The sequence below is a fragment of the Suricata suricatta genome, chromosome 16, assembly GCF_006229205.1.
Source record: "Suricata suricatta isolate VVHF042 chromosome 16, meerkat_22Aug2017_6uvM2_HiC, whole genome shotgun sequence".
NCBI classification, from domain to species: domain Eukaryota; kingdom Metazoa; phylum Chordata; class Mammalia; order Carnivora; family Herpestidae; genus Suricata; species Suricata suricatta.
Genome location: NC_043715.1, coordinates 18,328,608 through 18,351,214, shown reverse-complemented (window position 1 = coordinate 18,351,214; position 22,607 = coordinate 18,328,608). Strand labels below are relative to the sequence as shown.

Sequence of the window (22,607 nt, the reverse complement as noted above, 5' to 3'; positions counted from 1 at the left end):
TTTAATTTCTTTTATATTTTAAGAACTTTATAATGACTGGAGGAATGTGTTTTCAAAATACTATTTGGTAAACCAACAGATTGTGATAGGAAAATCTGTTTTCTGTAGGTTTTCTTTGTTGCATACTTTGATTTAAAAATAAATTTTTATATTCAAACCACTGATGATACTTTTTACATACTAGTTACTCCTAATGATGTGCTGCTTTCATAAGATTTGGGTTAATGTATTTTACTATTAGCTCTACAAAAAGTAGTATAATGTAATTTTAGAGGACAATGGTTCACCTTTGCATAAACTACAAGTCTTTAATAAACAGACATCTGGAATAGAGCTTAGAAGATAATTAGTGTAACATTTTTCTTTTAATTTCTCCTGGACAATACTGTAAATATATAAAACATAAAGATGAGTGTAGGTGGCTTCAGGAGTATAAATTCTGCTAATTTCTATATTAGTCATTCTTTTTCAAATGTCATTTATCAATCATAGTTCTGAAATGTTGAAGATCTACAAGGTATCTGGATTTCTGAATATTCCTAATTGTGTTACCTGGGGATTAGAGTGTTGGAGGTTTAAATTCTAGCCCTAGATTTTAGGATAAAATTCACTCAGCACTTGGCTTAAGTACCAAAAATGTTTCCCAAAAAATGATAATTGTAAGTTATCTCAAAATGTCTTAGACTAGTATAAGGTTCTCCATGACATGAGAATTCAGTACTGTAGAGTATAATTCTCGCAGGTGTTATTTCCTGTTTTCCTGTTAAAGTATAGTTAAAGCTATATGGTTTTTTTGGTAACTGTATAAATGACTAAAGAAATGTAAGAGACATGTCCATATGATAGTCTTAATTAAAGTGAGAATCCTGGAAGTTGGATTTTGCATTTGATATGTTTGGAATTTTAGAGCCATTGTGTTAAAAAATATTATATGTAGCAAGGAAAAGGAGCTTTTAACTTTTAATCCCTTTGATCAATATGGTTTTTTTCCAAATTGGCTAATGGATCAAAATGAAACCTGTCAATGTGAATTCAGTTATTGATCTTGTTACTTGTTCTTGCTAGAAATGTCAATGTAATAAATATCAACGTGGGAGATAAAAAAAAAGAGAGAACCATCGATGGCTGCAGCAACTTCTTACTCAACACATCTCCATCCCCAGAGGCAAGGAAAACAAAAGCAAAAATGAACTATTGGGACCTCATCAAATTAAAAGCTTCTGCACAGCGAAGGAAACAATCAGCAAAACTAAAAGGCAATTGATGGAATGGGAGAAGATATTTGCAAACAACATATCAGATAAAAGGTTAGTAACAAAAATCTATAAAGAACTTATCAAACTCAACATCAAAAAAAAAACAACACATACTCCAGTGAAGAAATGGGCAAAAGACATGAACAGACAACTTCTCCAAAGAAGACATCCAGATGACCAACAGACGCATGAAACGATGCTCAATGTCACTCATCATCAGGGAAATACAAATCAAAACCATACTGAGATACCACCTCACACCTGTCAGAATGGCTAACATTAACAACTCAGGCAACAAAAGATGTTGGCAAGGATGCAAAGAAAGAGGATCTCTTTTGCACTGCTGGTGGGAATGCAAACTGGTGCAGCGACTCTGGAAAATATTATAGAGGTTCCTCAAAAAATTAAAAATAGAATTACCCTACAACCAGTAATTGAACTACTAGGTATATATCCAAAGAATACAGGTATGCTATTTTGAAGGGACACATACACCCCAATATTTATAGCAGCACTATCGACAATAGCCAAAGTATGGAAAGAGCCCAAATGTCCACCAATGGATAAATGGATAAAGAAGATGTGGTGTGTATATGTATACATACATATATACACATACACTAATGGAGTATTACTCAGCAATCAAACAGAATGAAATCTTGCCATTTGCTACTACATGGATGGAATTAGATGGTATCATGCTAAGTGAAATTAGACAGTCAGAGAAAGACAAATATCATATGACTTCACTCATATGAATACTTTAAGATACAAAACAGATGAACATAAGGAAAGGGAAGCAAAAATAATATAAAAAGAGGGAGGGGGACAAAAACATAAGAAACTCTTAAATAAGGAGAACAAACAGGGTTACTGGAGGGATTGTGGCAGGGGGGATGGGCTAAGGGACATTAAGGAATCACTCTTGAAATCATTGTTGCACTATATGCTAACTCGGATGTAATTTAAAAAATTAATTAAAAAAGAAAAAAAAAAGCTTAGATATAAACCTATGCATATGTAATCAATTACTATTTGACAAGGGAGTCAAGAGTATTCAAAGCAGAAAAGACCATCTTTGCAATACATGGTGCTGGGAAAGTTGCATATCCACATGTAAAATAATGGAACTATACTCTCCTCTTCCACCACTCACAAACGTTAGCTCAAAATAGAGTAAAGAACTGAAACTGTAAAACTCTTAGAAGAAAATTTAGGGGAAAATTCTTGACATGGATCTTGGCAACGAATTTTGGATAGGTAACTAAAAGCACAAGAAACAACAACAGAAAATAAGAGGGTTACTGGAAGGCTTATAGGAGGGAGACCAGGTTAAATGAGTAAGGGGCATTAAGAAACCTATTCTTGAAATCACTGTTGCACTAAATGCTAACTAACCTGGATGTAAATTAAAAAAATAAATTTAAAGAAAAGAACTCTCAATGAGACTGAGAACCATCATTCAGCTGTCCTCTCTTTTTCTCAGAACAACATGAAATTTAGGTTTATTTAATAATTAAATATATTCACTTATTCCTCCAGAGGTAGTAGATTCACTACTGAGTCGTTGTCTCCTACGTGGGGTCAGCAGAATTTCTGAAAAATACAGAAACATTTAGTGTAGTTAGAGTATCAACCTGCACATCAATTCCATTAGTATGATATTTCCTTTCCCTCTCGTCTAATGGGAATCCTTAGGTGGATTAGGAAGAATTTTTAAGCCACCAGAGACTAAATATTATCCCTGGGTACATCTTAAAACACTGGTTGCTCAAAGACATTTTCTTTTCAACATGATTTTACCCTCTAGCTTTTTATTATTCTTAATGTTCTAGATCATAGTTCAAAAGCTATAGTCATAACAATAGTTTCAAATCTGCTGAATTAATTACTTTTGTTACAGATAAGTGATTTCCTTAGTTCACTTTTATATCTGTCTTCAGCTTCCACAATGACTTTGTGACGATCACATTGGTATTGGCAAGAGTGCAAGAGCTTGCTAAAATTTCGGCTATTCAGGGATTTTCCTACTGCTATGCAACCTAAAAGAAAACAAATTAAAGTAATGTATAGATATTACAAAATATCTAGTAGCAAATCTATGAAAGCAAATATTTTTATGATGGTAACTGAAGAACTTAATTATAAATATGTCAAGAAGGTCAGTCATGTGAGAGATTAAAGACAACACAATACAGTGAAAAAAGGGTTGCAATACAGGTGTGAAAAGTGAGGACGATATAGATATAGAAAAGGAGCAACAAGTTTGGTCAGGTTCTCAGCAGGAGTCACTGTTAGGAAAGATATCCAAAAGAAGTGATTCTTAGGCCCAGTCATATCCTTTTGTCTCCATGTTTTATTACGGAAAATTGAAAGCACACAAGAGCAAAGAGAAAAGTATAATGAACCTCTACATATCCATCATTCACCTCCAATAATTATTAAGTCTTGGTCAGTCATATTTTGTCTACAACCCACTTACTCTGCTTAGCCCTCCATGTATACACTGGATTAGGGAGTCTGGAATTTGCATTCAAGTATCATTTCATTTGTAAATACTTCATGTGCATCCCTAACAGAGAAGGACTCTCACAAAACCATTATCAAACCTTAAAAAATTATGTCTAATATAATCTAATATCTAGTCAGTGTTTAAATTTCTCTATCATTTCAAAACTTTCTTTTTACAATTGGTTTGTTTAAACCATGATCCAAAGAAGGTCCATCATTAACTTCAGTTGAAATGCCTCAAGTTTCTTTTAATCTATCAATTCTCCTCTCTTCCTCCTAGTCATTTACTTGATATAGACACTAGATCATTTATACTATGGAGTTACCCAAAAGCTAGTTTTCATTGATTACATCGTAGGTGCATGCTTTAAAATGTTCCTGTGTGTCCAATAAACTAGTAATTAGATCTGGATGATTTATCAGATTCAGATTCAATTGGTTTTAGTAGAATTCCTCAGGCAGTATTGAGAACTTTTCACTGCATCATATTAAGAGGCACATAAAGTCTGACTATCTCTTTTTTTTAATGTTACGATAGATCACTAGGTTCAGGTGATGTTAGCCACATCCATCCATTATAAAGTTCCCCATGTGCCTGTTACCTAATGGTATTAGTGGCCCACTCCTAAAGGACTACAAGTTAGCCAGGCAGAAAGTTGGCTAGGATGAGCACATTTCAAGTACATTAAATACGTGCAAAAGAACAAAAAAGTGAAAATGCAGTGTGTTCAGAGTATAGGTACTTTGGTGTGGCTGGAGTATTATGAGAGAAATGTAGGAGTAAAGTTGCAGCTAGTGAGGGCTGCAGGGGGCCAGATGAGAATGGCCTTGAAAGCCATCCTAAGTATTTCTATCTCCAAGTCAATGGGGAAGGAACTAAAGGATAGTTATTAAGCAGGGAAATGACATGGTTTCATTTGTCTCATAGAAAACTTAGCTGAAGGTTAAGAGGTTCAGAATATAAATGAGGGAATTCTGAAACAAGACATTTACAGGGAGAATGTAGAGATTTCTGAGACAAAAATTGATAAATAATCAACTACTGGGGTAAGGGAAAAGTTTAGGGTAATTCTTAAGTAATTTGATACTTGGTTGAATGACAAAGTTTAGAATAAGCATAGCAACTTTCTGGCAGACTTAAAGAGAACAAATATGCAGTAAAATTTAACAAACTAAAAGTCCACAAAAATTTAAAAGTCAGGCAGAAAGTCTGAGTTAGTGAATTACAGAGAAGCACTGAGGGGTCTTTCAGTTGGCAATATGATAAAAAGCACATATTAGAAAGAGAAGTTAACAGCAATATGCTCATTACAGTTGGGGGTTGGTGAGACTTAAAACTGAAAAACAAAAAAGTGTAATTGAAAGTTGCTAGAAAGTTGCTGGTGTAATTGAAGCATTAAGCAAAAAGGGCCTATGGGGGAAAGAAAAAAAAGAATGAAATTTGACGGACTGGAAATAGGGGATGTAAAGAGAAATAATGGTTATAAATTATTTGAGTTTTGAAATCTGGGAGGCCAAAAGAATAGTGACAACACTGATAGAAATGGAATGGCTGGAGGGAAGGCAATTTAAGAGGGAGAAAGGTGCTGTTTTAAATACATTCAGCTTGAAATAAAAACAAGATATTGAAGTATGTCCTAGGTATAGCTAGAAAAGGAAGATGAAGCTATATATAACCCAAGGTAGAGGCCAAGTGTAGAAATGAAGATTTGAAAATCATCAGTTAAATGATAGGTGATGCCACAAAAGTAGATGCCACAAAAGTGTTAAGTTCTATAGATTATGCCTTGGGGGAAATATCTGTAGAAATATGGCAGGAAGAGAAAGATAAAGTAATAAATGTGATAAAATGAAGTGTTTTTCAGACTTCTTGAGGTGAGGACTAGGTCTGTTAATCTTTGATCCCCATGCCTGCCGAAGAATTCACTCCTTAAGTGTCTGTGAAGTGAATGCATCATCATCGAAGAAGGGAACTAGTAAAGAACCATTTCAAACAAACTAAGGTATGAAAGGGAGTTAACAGTAATAGAGTATTCCCTCTGCCCTCTGGAATAATTTCTGACCAGAGGTTCCCAAACTTTCTCACTTTATAGCATCCTTGAGGTCTGGGTGCTTTCTTATGGCACCCCTAGGTCAAAAGAAACACCAATCTTCTATTAAGTCCATTAAGTCTATTAATAAGCATTTATGTTCTAATAACTTAATAGCCATTTGAAAAAATAATACACTTAAATAGAAAAAATATTTAATTTCATTCTTATTAACCATAATTATTCCTTTTTTAAAAAAATATTTTATTTTTAGTAATCTCTGCAACATGGGGCTCAAACTCACAACCCTGAGATCGAGTCAAATTGCTCTACTGACAGAGCCAGCTAGGCACCCCAAACCACAGTTACTCCTAATGGGATATATGCACCTACTAGGTACAGAACAACTTCTCAAATCTTGGAATCTGACTAAGACTGCCGCCCTCATTTCCTGTTCCACATTATTTTCATTCGGTACTTGCTTTCTACAACAACAACTGGAAACCTAGCTCTACAATGACATCGCATCATGGAAAGGAATGCAGTGCAATGTAATGGTTAAAACGTAAACGACCTTTGAGCTAGTAGTTCCTATGATATCCAAAAGATGTTGATTATGTTGTGTTTCATAATAAAATTTTATTTATTTATTTGTTTATTTACTGAGAGAGAGAGACAGAGAGAGCATGTTTGTGCATATAAGTGGAGGAGGGGCAGAGAGAGAGAGGGAGAGAGAGAATCCCAAGCAGGCTCCTCACTGTCAGCAAAGAGCCTGACACAGGGCTCGTTCCCACAAACTATGAGCTCATCACCTGAGCTGAAGTCAAGAGTCAGACAACGTAACTGATTCAACCACCCAGGCGTCCCTTACTTATAAAACTTAAAGTATACCCTTGCAAATTCACCACAGACCTCCAGGGAGCCTGGGTGCATAGTTTGGGAACTGTGTCTTTAAACAATTGAGAGGAGAGGATTTCAAGGAATGGTGGTCAACAGTGTAGAGATACTACAGAGGAGAAGAATTTTTAAAATTCTTTTAAAAGTTTGGCAGAAAAAAATAATCTTTAACATTAAAGTTTCGTAGAATGGCAATAAAAGAAGCCAGATGGCAAGAAACTAAGAAAGGAATTAATATGTCAAAAGAAGAGGAAAAAGAGTAAATATCAAAAGAAAAGGAGAAAGAGCAAGTATCTGTTAATAAACGATGAAAGCAAGAGCAGATGAGTACTTGAAGGGACAGAAAGTCACATCAAGTATTTAGATTTTTCTTTTTTAAGTTTTAGTAATCTCTCTACCCAACGTGGAGCTCAAACCCATGATCCCAAGATCAAGAGTCATATATTCCTCCAACTGAGCCAGCCAGGCACCCCTAGATTTTTCTCTTTAAGACAAGGAGAAATAAACAGTTTAAGGTGGGACAAAAGAAGTTAATGGATAGAAAGGTAATAAAGAGAAAAATTTTACAAGTATTAAAATGGGGGGGAAAAAAGAGACGGCATTCAAATTATAGTTAGGTATAAATAGTTTTAGGGTAATAGAGACAAACTCTACATCCAAGACTAAAGAATAGTGATATTTGAGCCTAATATGGAATAGCCTCAATTTTGTCCATAGAACACAATGTGACACTAAAACAAAGAGGAAATTTCAGGGTATGGAGGAGGAGAAGGGATGGGTTAAGCACTGTGGAACACTACATGGGCCCTGCAGAAAAAATAACTAATGAGGCACAGAATACCAGAAACATTTATATATTAACTACAGACATGTAAATAGATATTTTTAAATATTTAATGCCTAATGTGTACAGCATTATCTAGAATACATACCACTGATGCTCTCTGAAAATATAAAAAATGTTTACCCTACTCAGAACTAAGTTAAACACATAGATGGTATTAATTGTGACAAAAACAGGATAATAAAGTAATAAAAAATTTAGCTGTGGTGATTCGTGTAACAAATACTAGAAGCACAGGCTAATATAGATAGGAGGTATTAACTTGAATGTTTTATGATACTCCAGATTGTTATTTCTCTAAAGGAAATGAAGATTTTTTAAAATGTTTGTTTAATTTTGAGAGAAAAAGTGAGAGAGTGTTACACCTGTGTGTGAGTGACAGAAAGGAGAGAGGATCTGAAGCAGGCTCCATACTGACAGCAGAGAGACTGATGTGGGGCTCAAACTCATGAACCACGAGATCATGACCTGAGCCAAAGACAGATGCTTAACTAACTGAGCCACCCAGGTGCTCCTAAAGGAAATGAAATTTAAATTACACAGGTAGAATTATTACAAAGTCTAGTTAACTAATATCATACACAGTTTTAATCACAAAACCATTGTATAAAAAATATTTACCTGAGCATCTATACTTTAACATTTTAGAATGGCTGTCAGTTTCCAGAAAACTGAGGACTTCTTTATCTATTATATCTGAACATAATGTAAATGGATCTGGAAAAAAATTGCAACATTTAATATTCTTTTGATTAATGAAAAGGACCTGACATTTACATGATACATTAATTCCCAAGATTTTCATAAACTTTAGCACAGTACTACATAAATATCATCTTGTTGGATAAACAGAAAGGTTCTGGATATCAATAACAGGTAATTGAAGTATTTTTACACCAGAAAGAGAGTCAAAATTGTGGTTTATACGTTAGAGGGCAAATATAGCAATACACATTTTTAGCTGTATTAGTCACCTAAATATGTTTTCTTGAAAAATCAAAGAGGTATTTTTAATCATACCTGTTACTGGTAACTGCTGTTTTCTATTTTTGACAACAGGAATTGGAGATTTAAAAACATGGTCACTAAAAGAAAATAAACACCAGATAATTAAAAGTAAACATACTGTTCGATGTATGCACAAATGTTTCTATAAGCAGGGGGGTATGATTCTGGGTGTCTGGCAGGCAGGAGACGGAACCAGGATCTACCAGTCTATCAAACTATGCCAAAGTAGCATTTGTAATGATTATAGCCTTGTTTCTAAAAGTAGAGTTAAATAAGATTCCAAAAGGCAATAACGCTGATGCCAGCAGAAACACAGGGGAAAAGCTATAAAAGCAAAAAGCATAGGGCGCCTGTCTGGCTCAACTGGAAGGACATGCAACTCTTGATCTCAGGGTCATGGGCTCAAGCCCTGTGTTGGGGTGTAGAGATTACTTAAATAAATGAGCAAACAAACTTTTAAAAAAAAGGAAAACAGGAAGGAATGAAGGGGGAAAAAAAGGAGAGAACAAAATCAATGGGATGGAGAGCAAGACAGCTGGCCCAAGGGCATATCTCAATGCTTTCCACTTCCACATTCCTGAGAAATCAGGGTTATGAACTGGAGCTGAGGTGCAAGGAACAAATGAAAAGGCAGTCCTGAGCCAGATTTTCATCACACACTACTCCTTTTTATCAAATTAAATTTACAAACAGGTGTTTGCTACATTGCTGAGGGATTATTAATGCATGCATTGTCACTTGAGTATAGGGTTTCAGGGTAAGTTCTCAGAACATCCCTTCTAAAATGCACATCTTATGTCACTCAATTTACAACTGTCAATGGAGAAAATAAAATAAGACAATGACATTTAAAAATACTTAAAAAATAAATTGCAATAAATAAATAAATAAAACTGTCAATGGCTCCCTACACTCTATGAGTGAAAACCAAAAATCCTGAGTGTGACGTGCAAGGCCCTAGATGAATTGGCCCACACCTTCCCATCCAAACTCCATTACCAACATTTCCAATTAAGCTCCTCCCAAGACCATTTTTATCATTTCTACATCTCAGGTCTTAATAACATAGTACTGCACAAAAAAATATTTGAGTAATAAATAAATAAATAAATAATAGACAGATAGATAGATAAATGTTAGAAACATTAAACAATACCTTGATTGAGAAACAGAATCCTTTTTTTCAAACGTTGCTCCTTCATGTAAGTTTTGAGTATAGCTTGACTTGGCTTTACATAAAGTCTTAACCTGTCCACTCTCCCTATAACAAGCATTAACTGGATTTGCACTCTTTGACAGGGTCTTCATTTGGTGATCATTTGTACGTGCTGTAGATAAAATTCCATGGGACTTATAACTTTGAAGCTTTCTAAACTGGCTTTTATCCTTGTCTTCTGCTTTAGGGTCTCCGCTAATTCTATCTGTATGGAGGTGTTTCAGTGTATTTTCAATATTTGTGCTCATAGATGAAACATTATCATTGTATTTTTCTCTTTGTATTTTTTCCTATAATACAAAAATGACAAGTAAATAATTTCAAGATGGTCCATTTGGTTTACATTCCAATTTATACTCTCTTTAAATAATGTAGGAAAAGTTCATAATTGTTGATAGAATATACATAATAAAAGGAACAGTTTACATTAACAAGAAAAGGGAACTTATTGAATAAATGATCTGGGGACAACTGGGTAGCCATGTGGGGAAAAATAAATTGGATCCCTATCTCACAATTTACATAAAAAATAAAGTCAAAATGAGGGGAACCTGGGTGGCTCAGTCTGTTAAACATCTGACTCTTGATTTCAGCTCAGGTTATGATCTCACAGTTCATGAGTTTCAGCACCATATCAGACTCTGTACTAACAGTGTGGAGCCGGCTTGGGATTCTCTCTCTCACTCTCTCTGTCCCTACCCTGTTCATGCTCGCTCTCTCTCAAAATAAATAAATGAAGTTTAAACAAGTCAAAATGAGCTAAATATTGATATGTAAAAAATGAAACTACATATATATTTTTTTAATGTTTAGTTTTGAACTAGAGAGAGCATGAGTGGAGAAGGGACAGATAGAGAGAGACAGAAAATCCAAAGTGGGCTCTGCACTGACAGCAGAGAGAGTACGATGTGGGACTCAAACTCATGAGCCATCAGGTCATTACCTGAGCTTAAGTTGGACGCTTAACTTACTGAGCCACTCAGGTGTTCCAGAAATTGTATATATTATAAAAGAAAACATAAAATTTTAAAATTCTCACAGGGAAGAAGGCCTTTCTAAATATCACACAGAATCAATAAATCATAAAAGAAAAAAACTAATATGGTTGACCACATGAAATTTTTTTTCAAAGTACTACTATGGACCAAGAATAGTATGGGGATGGGGTTGGGGAGGAGCTCAGAAGAAAAGGTCAGAAGCAAAACCAAATGATTATTAAAACACCTAGAAAGAATATGTATAAATTATGTCTTGGGGTATGATTTTTCTACCAACATTAATTTCTTACATTTTTTTAACATTTATTCTTGAGAGAGAGAGAGAGAGAAAGAGCATGAACAGGGGAGGGGCAAAGAGAAAGAGGGAGAAAAAGACTCCAAAGCAGGCTGCAGACTCCAAGCTATCAGCACAGAGTCCAATGCAGGACTCGAACCCACAGACAGTTAGATCATGACCTGAGCCGAAGTCAGACGCTTAACCAACTGAGCCACCCAGGCGCTCCATTTCCATCAACATTTATGAAAAGCTACTACAATGAAACTTGAAAAAGATCAACAATAGTGTAGAAAAATAGGAAAAGGAGACGAGCAGTTAATAGGAAAGGAAATATAAATAGCTCTTAAACATACACAAAAACGCCCCATCCTACATGCACAATAAAGCTACACTGAGACGGCATTCATCTGGGACACTGGCAAAGATGGAAAGGGTATAGGGAAACACTCTCATACCTTACTGGTGAGAGCATAAAGTGCACAACTTCTACAGAGAAACAATTTGACAGTATCTTTCATAATAAAACTTGTACACCTTTACAAAAAAGTCCTATAGATAGGGGCACCTTGGTAGTTCAGTTCATTAAGTGTCTGATTCTTAGTTTTGGATCAGGTCATGTCCTCATAGTTCATGGGATCATGCCCCATGTTAGGCTCTGTGCTGACAGCCAAGAAGCCTGCTCAGGATTCTCTCTCCCTCTCTCTCTGCCCATCCCCCTCCTCGCACGTACACATGCATGGATGTGTTCTCTCTCTTTCAAAAAAAATTTCTTGGGGCACCTGGGTGGCTCAGTCGGTTAAGCGGCCGGCTTCAGCTCAGGTCATGATCTCACAGTTCATGAGTTCAAGCCCCACGTCGGGCTCTGTGCTGACAGCTAGCTCAGAGCCTGGAGCCTGCTTCAGATTCTGTGTCTCCCTTTCTCTCTGACCCTCCCCTGCTCACACTATCTCTGTCTCTCAAAAATAAATAAAAATCATTAAAAAAAATTTTTTTTTAATTCTTTTTTAAATCTTAGATAAACTTATGTTTAAGCCAGCACATTTTATTTTTATGTGAAAGTACTCTGGTGAATGCAAAATGTTAACATTATTTTTTTTAATTCAAAAAATTTTTTTTACATTTATTTATTTTCGAGAGGCAGAGAGAGACAGAGCATAAACAGGGAGGGGCAGAGAGAGAAAGAGACATAGAATCCAAAGCAGGCTCTAGGCCTGAGCCGAAGTCAGACACTCAACTAACTGAGCCACCCAGGTGCCCCCAAAATGTTAATATTATTAACTGCAGCATTGCAAAAGCTAAAAGTTGGAAATAACCTGAATGTTCAAAAGGGAGTTAGCATATCCACCAATGGACTACTCTGCAACTGTAAAAAAAAAAAAAGAATAGGGGGTGCCTGGGCCGCTTAGTTGGTTACACATCTGACTCTTCATCTCAGCGCAGGTCTTGATCTCAGGGGCATGAGTTCAAGCCCCATCCTGGGTTCTATACTGGCTATGAAGCCTACTTAAATTTTTTTTTAAAAATATTAAAACTTAGGGGTGCCTGGGTGGCTGTCAGTTAAACGTCTGACTTTGGCTCAGGTCATGATCTCATGGTTTGTGAGTTCAAGCCCTGCATCAGGTTCTGTGCTGACAGACTGAAGCCTTGAGCCTGCTTCGGAGTCTCTGTCTCCCACCCTCTCTCTGCCCTACCTTGCTTGTGCTCTCACTCTCAAAAAAAATAAATAAACAAACATTAAAAAAAATTAAGAGGGATTCTGGTAAAGTTGGTGAATTTAACACCCCTATTTAATTTTGGTCCTTAAAAAAAAATCAACTGAACAATAGTTTTTAAAAGGTATAAACCCAGAACAAGGAAAAATGAAAGAAGAAATAAAGGCAAAAAAAACTCCAAAGAAAATTGGAAAGCAGAACCTACCTAGAAGACTTGATAAAGCTGACTCCAAAGCTGATGATGGGAAAAACTAATAAACTACCTAGAATGTGCTGCCAAACTCTCAAAAGGCTTAGGGACTGGAGGTACCAGAACCTCTAGAACATGGGTTCAAGACGGGGTTAAAAATAGTAAGATTGGATGAAAGTCTGTTCAAGAAGTAGTTGGATGACTAGATTGCAACTCCTACATACGTATACATACTTAGCAGGCAGCTGACACCACGTCCCCTTCTTCTCCAAGGTTTAAAGTTTAATCTCTGGAGAGAGAAAACAGGAGTCTCTACAGAGGACACTAAACAAAGTTGAACGCAGGATACTATTCAAGAAACTAAGCAAATATTCACATACTGGATACTAAGACCCACAAGCTCTCTTCCATTTTGATTCCAGAAATGTCTAGGCAAAGATTAGACACTGGACGTTCTCCCCAGAAACGATCCATCTAATTAATCCTATGAGAATACATAATCGACAAATTTCCAAAAAGACTTTCAGTGTTTGACTTTTTTTAAGTTTATTTATTTATTTTTGAGAGAGACAGAAAGAAGCACAGAAAGGGCGAGGGAGAATCCCAAGCAGGCTCTGCACTGTTGCTTTTTTTTAAATATAGTTTATTTATTTTTGAGACAGAGAGAGACAGAGCACAAGTGGGGAAGGGGCTCTGTTAGTACAGAGCCCAATGTGGGGCTCAATCCCAAAAACTGTGAGATTATGACCTGAGCCAAAATCAAGAGTCGGCTGCTTAACTGAATCACCCAGGCACCCCTTCAGTAACTGACTCTTCAATATTAGTAGCAACCAAAGACTACCAGAAATATGAAGAAAGCTACAAATCAAGGAGAAAGAAAGAGAGAGGGAGAGAGGGAGGGTGAGAAAACTCAGAGAAAAAAAGAAGGAATAGGAAGAAAAAAACTCTTTTAAAATAATCACTGATACATTTAAAAGAAGAATGCCAATGATATCTTAAGTCCATGAAAAAGAATAAGATAATTTAAATGGAGTAAAAAAAAAAAAAGATGTTTTGGTAACTACAAATATGACAGCAGAAGTGAAAAACACATTCATTTAAAAAATAAATATGAGGGGCCCCTGAGTGGCTCAGTCAGTTAAGCATCTGACTTCGCTCAGGTCATGATCTTGCAGTCTCTGAGTTCAAGCCCTGTGTCGGGCTCTGCACTGACAGTTCAGAGCCTGGAGCCTGCTTCGGATTCAGTGTCTCCCTCTCTCTCTGCTCCACCCCTGCTCACACTCTGTCTCTCAAAAATGAATAAATATTTAATAAATAAATAATATGAGAATGCTTTCCAAAATGTAGAACAAACAAACAATAAAAATATGACATGGGATCCAACAAACAGGAAATCAAACTTCTTAGGAAGGATACAAAGAAAACCTGTAAGATGATGGTAAAGGAGTACCTCAGAGTAACAGTTGTATACTTGGCATAAGGGGTACACTAGTTATTAATTTATTGTTCCTCAACTCCAAACCAATCCTTTAGCCTACTCTGTAAAACTGATACTAGACTCTATGGACTGCTATTCTATGGCTAGCATTGATATCAATCTCTGTTATTATCAAGTGCTGGGACAATACAAGGCTGAAAGAGAAAGAAGGGACTTTTTTTTCTTTTGGTGTTCTGTTGTTCTGAGTGGCGATGAGTGGAGGTAGACTTGTATAATTAGAGAGGTTCATCATTTATTTAAGGTATAATTGTCCAGTGATTCCACTCCTAGGTATTTACCCAAGAGAAATGAAAATGTAAACTTCACATGAAGAAGTGGAAGCCAATGTTTACAGCAACATAATTCATAGTAGTCAAGATCAAGAAGCAATCCAAAAGTCCATCACCTGGGGAATTTGATCTATTGATCAACAAATTGTAGCATGTCCATAGCATGGAATATCACTCAGCAGTAAAAAGGAACAAATATTAATAAAACACTGGTGAATCACAAGCATATTGTACATTAAATGAGTCAAACACAAAAGATTATATAATATATATAATTCCATTTACATGAAATTATAGAAAAAGAAAACTAGTAACAGAAAATAGATCCATGAGGGCCTGAAGATGGGGAATATGGGACTGCTTGCAAAGGAATAAAAGAAAACATTTTAGAGTAAATGAACTGTTCTATTATCTTGTCATGATAGTTACACCACTGTATACATTATCACAATTCAAAATGTATATTCTAAATGTGTGATTATCATAATATGTAAACAGTATCTTATATAAAACATTTCAGAAAAAAAAGACTGTTTTAACATTACTGGACAGTTTATAACAAAGGTAATAGTAAAATAATATATAATAACAACAGCACAAAGAATAGAAATGTGAGCATGCTATTATAGGGTCTTATGATATATACCCAAATAATATTAGTTGAATATAGACCATGATCAAGAATAAGCATTTATTGGTGTCCCAGGGGACCAGTGGAACCTGAGGGGACTGACTTCACTGCACTGTGGGGAATACGGACTGGGGGAGAAAAAAGGGATTCTTGGAAAGGGCCCCTGGTTCCCTCCCCTGGAGGCACAGAGGGCGGGCGCCTTGGCGAATGGCTTTCTTGCTGGCCACTAGCGGAGTGAGTAGACCCAGAGGGTCTGGGAAAGGGGCCGGCCTCCACCCCTGAGTCCCTGGGGTCCCTGCTGCGATGGGCCGTAGGCGCGAATGTCGCTCTCTCCCTGCCTCCTTTCCGCTGCCCTCTGGGGGTTTGGATTCAGGATTTGTTCCTAGTGTCCAAGATTTTGATAAGAAACTTACAGAGGCCGATGCTTACTTATAAATCTTGATAGAACAATTAAAGCTTTTTGATGACAAACTTCAAAACTGCAAAGATGATGAACTGAGAAAGAAAACCGAAACTCTCAAAGAAACAACAAATAGCATGGTAGAATCAATTAAACACTGCCTTGTGTTGCTGCAGATTGCTAAAAGTACTATTAATCCTGTAGATGCAATACATCAACCTAGTCCCTTGGAATCTGTGATCAACACAATGCCTACTCAGACTGTCTTACCTCCAGAACCTGCTCGGTTGTGTAAGTCAGAGCAGTGTCCATCTTCCCTACCAGTTGGACCTGTATTAGCCACCTTGGGACATCATCAGACTCCAACACCAAATAGTACAGGTAGTGGCCACTCACCACCTAGTAGCAGTTTGACTTCTCCAAGTCATGTCAACTTATCTCCAAATACTGTCCCCGAGTTCTCTTATTCTAGCAGCGAAGATGAATTCTATGATGCTGATGAATTTCATCAAAGTAGCTCATACCCAAAGTGCTTAATAGATTCCTCTGGATCTGCCTCAGTCTTGACCCACAGCAGCTCAGGAAATAGTCTCAAGCACCCCGATACTATCTGTATAGTACAAGTGGACGGAACAAGTGATGCTGACCTCTTTGATTCACATGATGAAAGAGATGATGAAGGGGAGGCAGGGTCCGTGGAAGAGCACAAGAGTGTTATCATGCATCTCTTGTCACAGGTTAGGCTTGGAATGGACCTTACTAAGGTAGTTCTTCCAACATTTATTCTTGAAAGAAGATCTCTATTAGAAATGTATGCAAACTTTTTTGCACATCCGGACCTGTTTGTGAGCATTAGTGACCAGAAGGATGCCAGAGGTCGAATGGTTCAGGTTGTAAAATGTAAAATGTAAAATGTAAAATGGTACCTCTCAGCCTTTCATGCAGGAAGGAAAGGATCAGTTGCCAAAAAGCCATACAACCCATTTTGGGTGAAATTTTTCAGTGTCATTGGACATTGCCAAATGATACTGAAGAGAACACAGAGCTAGTTTTAGAAGGACCAGTTCCCTGGGTTTCTAAAAACTGTGTGACACTCGTGGCTGAGCAGGTTTCCCATCATCCACCCATTTCAGCTTTTTATGCTGAGTGTTTTAACAAGAAGATACAATTCAGTGCTCATATCTGGACCAAATCAAAATTCCTTGGGATGTCAGTTGGGGTGCACAACATAGGGCAGGGCTGTGTCTCATGTCTAGATTATGACGAACATTACATTCTCACATTCCCTAATGGTTATGGAAAGTCTATCCTCACAGTGCCCTTTTGTGGAACTAGGCAAAGAATGCAGTATCAATTGTTCCAAAACTGGCTATAGTGCAAATATCGTCTTCCATACTAAACCTTTCTATGGGGGCAAGAAGCACAGAATTACTGCTGAATTTTTTTCTCCAAATGACATGAAATTGTTTTGCTCAGTTGAAGGGAAATGGAATGGTGTAATGTATGCAAAATATGCAACAGGGGGAAATGCAGTTTTTATAGATACTAAGAAGTTGCCTATAATTAAGAAGAAAGTGAGAAAGTTAGAAGATCAGACTGAGTATGAATCCCACTGCCTTTGGAAGGATGTCACTTTCAACTTAAAAATCAGAGACATTGATGCAGCAACTGAAGCCAAGCATAGACTTGAAGAAAGACAAACAGAAGCCCGGGAAAGGAAGGAAAAGGAAATTCAATGGGAGACCAGGTTATTTCAGGAAGATGGAGAATACTGGGTATATGATGAACCACTACTGAACCGTCTTGGTGCTGCAAGATGGATAGGGCAATAGGCATAATTAAGCAACAATCTTCCTTAGGGAGAACCTGTTCACTGCCTTCTTATTGCAGTGGTTCCTACCCCAGGGCTACTGGACTTTCTGATGCAGATGAACAATTAAAGCGAGAAAAGCTTCCCTTTTTTCTTTTTCTGTGGCAGTTACAATTTTGACTTCAGCCCTGAGAAAAACTCCAGATTTTGAAAACAAGATATCTGCTTTTTCCCCCCAAACCCCATGCTTTTAAAAGCATTTATAAATCCCAGTCTTAAACCTTGCATACCAGTATGGCTGTTAAGATCTAAACTTGTTTCTTAGTTCATATGATTCTGGGTTAATACACACACACACACACACACACACACACACACACACACACACATACCTGATGCCAGATTTTTCATAAACACTCCATCTACTGTAAATATTGGTTCCTCTGAGTTGTTTTAGAAAATTAGTGCAATGTATTAAAATCAAGTATTAGGAAATTTCATGGCCTCACCTATAACAACTTTTGTTTTGGAATTAGACTATTAAATTTTATCTAATGCTGAACTATATGTAATTATACTCCATGCTTCTTAAGGCTTCATAAAGTAATTTTTCCAATTAAAAAAAAATAATAAGCATTTATTATAAATCCTAAAGCAATCAGTTAAAAAATCAGGAGTGTTTAGCCAAAAATCTAAGATGAGCTAGAATATTTTAAAATAATATAAATGAAGAAAGGAGAGTAGAAAAAAATGGAACAAAGAACAAATGGCATAAATAGGAAAAAAGTAGCTATATAGTAGACTTAAACCCAAACATATTAATAATTACATTAAACATAAATGAAGTTATCATATCAATTAAAAGCTAGAAATTGTCACACAGAATAAAAAAGACCAAACTATATGCTGTCTACAAAAAGCCCAAGCTAATCACAAAGACAGAGATTACAAGTAAAGAACATGTCTCTCAAGTGATGAATAGGTAAACAAAATGTGATATATCCATACAATGGAAAATGATTTGGCCTTTAAAAGGAGTAAGTACTAGGGCACCTGGGTGGCTCAGTTAGGGGAGCATCCAACTCTTGATTTTGGCTCAGGTCACGATCTCATGGTTGGTGAGATCAAGACAGTGCAAAGCCTGCTTGGGATTCTCTCTCTCTCTCTCTCTCTCTCTCTACTCCTCCCCTGCTCATGCATACTTACAGATGCACTCTCTCTCAAAATAAATAAACTTAAAAAAAAAGGAAAGAAGTATTGATGCATGCTAAAACATGAATGAGCACTGAAAACATGCTAAGTGAAAGAAGCCAGTCATAAAATATCATATATTATATGATTCCATTCATATGAAATGTCCAGAATAGGCAAATCTATAAAGACAGATATGAGTACTGTATATAGCTGGCAATGGAGGATACAGGGAAGTATCTAAAGGAAATACAGAGTTCCTTTCTGAGATGATAAAAACATTGTAACTGACTATATTGCACATATCTGTAAATATACTAAACACTACTGAATTGTACACTCTAAATAGGCAAATTGTATGATATGTGAGTTATATCTCAATAAAGCTTTATTTTATTTTTTTAATAAAAATTTTTTATGTTTTTTAATTTATTTTTGAGCGACAGAGAGAGGCAGCGTGAGCAGGGGAGAGTCAGAGAGAGAGGGAGATACAGAATCGGAAGCAGGCTCCAGGCTCTGAACTGTCAGCACAGAGCCTGACACAGGGCTCGAACCCACGAACTGTGAGATCATGACCTGACCCGAAGCCAGACAGTTAATCAACTGAGCCATGCAGGCGCCCCTAAAGTTTTTTTAAAAAAGGAATGAAATACTAATAGAAACAAACATAAACCTTGAAAACATTATGCTAAATGAAAGAAGCCAGTCACAAAAGACCACATGCTATATCATTCAATTTATGTAAAAAGTAGAGAATAGGCAGATATATAGACATGGAAAATAGTCTGGTGGTTGCCTAGGCTGGGAAGATGGAAAGAATGGATGGGGGAAATATGGAGGGTGACTGCTAAAAGGTATCAAGTTTCTTTTTGGGATGATAAAAATGTTCTAATATTGATTGTGGTAATGGCTGCACAATTCTGTGGGTGTACTAAACACCAATGAAATATTCCCTTTAATAGGTCAATTGTATGGAATGTGATGTACATCTTAGTAAAGCTCTTATAAATATATATATTTACCACCTGGGTGGCTCAGTCACTTAAGCATCTGACTCTTGATTTCAGCTCAGGTCATGATTTCATGGTTCATGAGTTTGAGCTCTACATCAGGCTCTGTGGTGACAGCGTGGAGCTTGTTTAGAATTATGTCTCCTTCTCTCTCTGCCCCTACACTGCTCATTCTCTAGCTCTCAAAATAAATAAAAATAAACTCAAAAAAAAATTTTTAGTGTTTATTTATTTTTGAGAGAGAGACAGAATGAGCAGGAGAGGGAGAAATGGAATCCAAACTAAGCTCCATCCAGGGTTCGAATCCATGATCTGAGCCAAAGTTGGACACTCAACCAATTGAGCCACCCAGGTACCCCAATAAAAATAAACTTAACAACAACAACAACAACAAAATTTATATATGTAGCAATACGTTTACTCTAGAGTTGTCGACACTGGTGAGAGAGTGAATGTAATCCAAATGTCCCTCAATAAAGTATAAGTTAAATAAACTTATAATAATGTTTAATATTGAAGACTACTCAGTCATTTAAAAGAATGAAATTACTATACTAAGTTGAATACTATGCTTTTGTTTTTATTTTATTTATTTATTTTACATTTAGTTCTTTTTGAGAGACAGAGAGGCAGAGCACAAGTGGAGGAGAGGCAGAGAGAGAATGAAACACATAATCCAAAGCAAGTCCAGGCTTTAAACTGTCAGCACAGAGCCCAACATGAGGCTCAAACCCACTAACCATGAGATCATGACCTGACCCGAAGTCAGACGCTTAACCAACTGAGCCACCCAGACGCTCCATATGCTTTTATTTTTTTAAATGTATACACAAAGGAGCACCTGGGTGGCTCAGTCGGTTTAGCATCCAAATTCAGCTCAGGCTGAGTTTGAGCCCTGCATGGAGCCCTCTGTTGTCATTAGAGTCTGCTTTGGATCTTTTGTCCCCCCTTCTCTCTGCACCTCCCCTGCTCATGCTCGTGCTCACTCTCTCGCTCTCTCGCTCTCTCTCCCCAAAATAAATAAACACTTAAAAAATTTTTTTAATTACTTTTTTGAGACAGAGCATCAGAGAGCAAGGGGCAGAGAGAGAAAGAGAGAGAGAGAGAGAGAGAGAGAGAGAGGGAATCCCACAAGGTGCAGAGAGAGAGGGAGAAAGAGGGATGAGCCCAAAGTGGGGCTTGGCTCACCCATGCGGGACTGGAACTCACAAACCACAAGATCATGACCTGAGACAAACACAGGTACCCAACCAACTGAACCACTTAGGCACCCCATCAAAAATAAATAAACATTTTTAAAAAGTACATGCACAAAGACACAAATTCCACATACATAGAAAAACTACACATATACACATATGAGAGATTATTACTTCTCCATCCTTTCTATTTCTTGAACCCTTATTATACAAATGTTAGAGCTCTATCTTCCATGTCTTGGCTTTATCTTCCATGTCTCTTATTTTTTTCAGTCTAATTTCCAGTTTTTTTTTAATTAAAAAAAAATTTTTTTGAGGGAGAGTGTGAGCTGGGGAGGGTCAAGGAGAGAGGGAAACAGAATTCAAAGCATGCTGCAGGCTCTGAGGTGTCAGCACAGAGCCTGACACAGGGCTCAAACTCACTAACCAAGAAGTCATGAGCTTAGCCAAAGTCAGATGCTTAACCGACTGAGCCACCCAGGTGCCCCTCATCATTTCCACTTCTTAAAAATCTTTTCTTTCTATGCTCAAAGATGGTTACTCAAGTATCACTATTTAATTTTATATTTAAAAACAATAAAAATTTAAAAATAGCAGGAAAACCCTTTTACCCTCCAAACTCTACTGCAAAAAAAAAAAAGAAAACTTAAAAAAAGTTCTAGATTCTTTGAAACAAAAAAGCCAACCTCATTTCCTTCTCTTTCAAGTTGTTCTATTCTGTGTAGAATTTCCTGTGCTTTCTTCCAGTACTCTTGAAGATTCTTCTCTTTCATATTTATGTCTTCTAATTGTTTTTCATTCTCATCAAAAGAGTATTCTCCTAGACTTAGACATAATTTCTCAGCTTCATAATATGGGAAAAAATAGTGAATTTATCCATTACTGGAAATGTTTTTTGACACTTGAAATGTAATGTTAACACTTTAAATACAGACAACCTAATGCCCCACCCCCCCTTCTCTAAATTTTGCCCATCTAGACTAAATTAACTATCTAAGAGGTACACAAAATAAATGGAAAGCAAGTGCTTGGCAGAGTCCCAAGTCCCAGTCATAAATTAGACTTTAATCTTCAGAGTTATAGGAAAAAGAGTATCATGAAAATATAATATGCCAGATACATAAACACCCTCAGGCATATGGATACTGGTTGTAAGGTTTTTATTTCAACAGCTTTCATAGAGTGGTTCCTTCCTATAATCTTTTAAGTTTTCTTTTTACATATTGTAACAGCAATTTTTCTTCCATGAAGACCAACTGAATGGCCATCAATTCTTCAATGCATGCTCCCTCCTATCACAGGGTCTTTATGCTTTACTATTGCTCATGCCTGAGACATTGGCCATAACAAACTCCCTTCTTTTCACCTAATTAATGCTATACATTCAGATCTCAGCTCAAGAATCACTTCCTCCAAAGCCTTTTCTGCTCCAAGTCTAGATCACCATCATTTGTTCTATGCTAAGATCGGTTGCTCCATCCATTCCTAGCCCTTAGGTTAATATACAACAATTCATTCATTTTTGAGATTGTTCAATGGCTACCTGTTTTTCTAGTTAAACTAAACTCTATGAGTGCAGACTGTTGTTTCTTAATCATTGTATCCCTAAAACCTAGCAGAGTGCCTGGCAAATAACAGGCCCTAAGTTTATAAAATATAT

General features: G+C 36.6%; 1 protein-coding gene and 1 pseudogene across 1 annotated transcript in view; one reads left to right on the top strand and one right to left on the bottom strand.

Annotated features, from left to right (window-relative positions):
• TERB1 (telomere repeat binding bouquet formation protein 1) overlaps window positions 1–22,607 on the bottom strand; it is a 59,148-nt gene that overhangs the window by 6,293 nt on the left and 30,248 nt on the right. Inside the window, exons 12-17 of the mRNA XM_029924955.1 lie at window positions 21,634–21,791; window positions 9,703–10,052; window positions 8,559–8,623; window positions 8,160–8,255; window positions 3,149–3,298; window positions 2,787–2,852 (exon numbers count right to left, since the gene is read on the bottom strand). Of these exons, the coding sequence (XP_029780815.1) occupies window positions 2,787–2,852; window positions 3,149–3,298; window positions 8,160–8,255; window positions 8,559–8,623; window positions 9,703–10,052; window positions 21,634–21,791 (885 nt within the window). The remainder of the gene's footprint in view (window positions 1–2,786; window positions 2,853–3,148; window positions 3,299–8,159; window positions 8,256–8,558; window positions 8,624–9,702; window positions 10,053–21,633; window positions 21,792–22,607) is intronic.
• On the top strand, window positions 15,545–17,569 carry LOC115280881 (annotated as a pseudogene).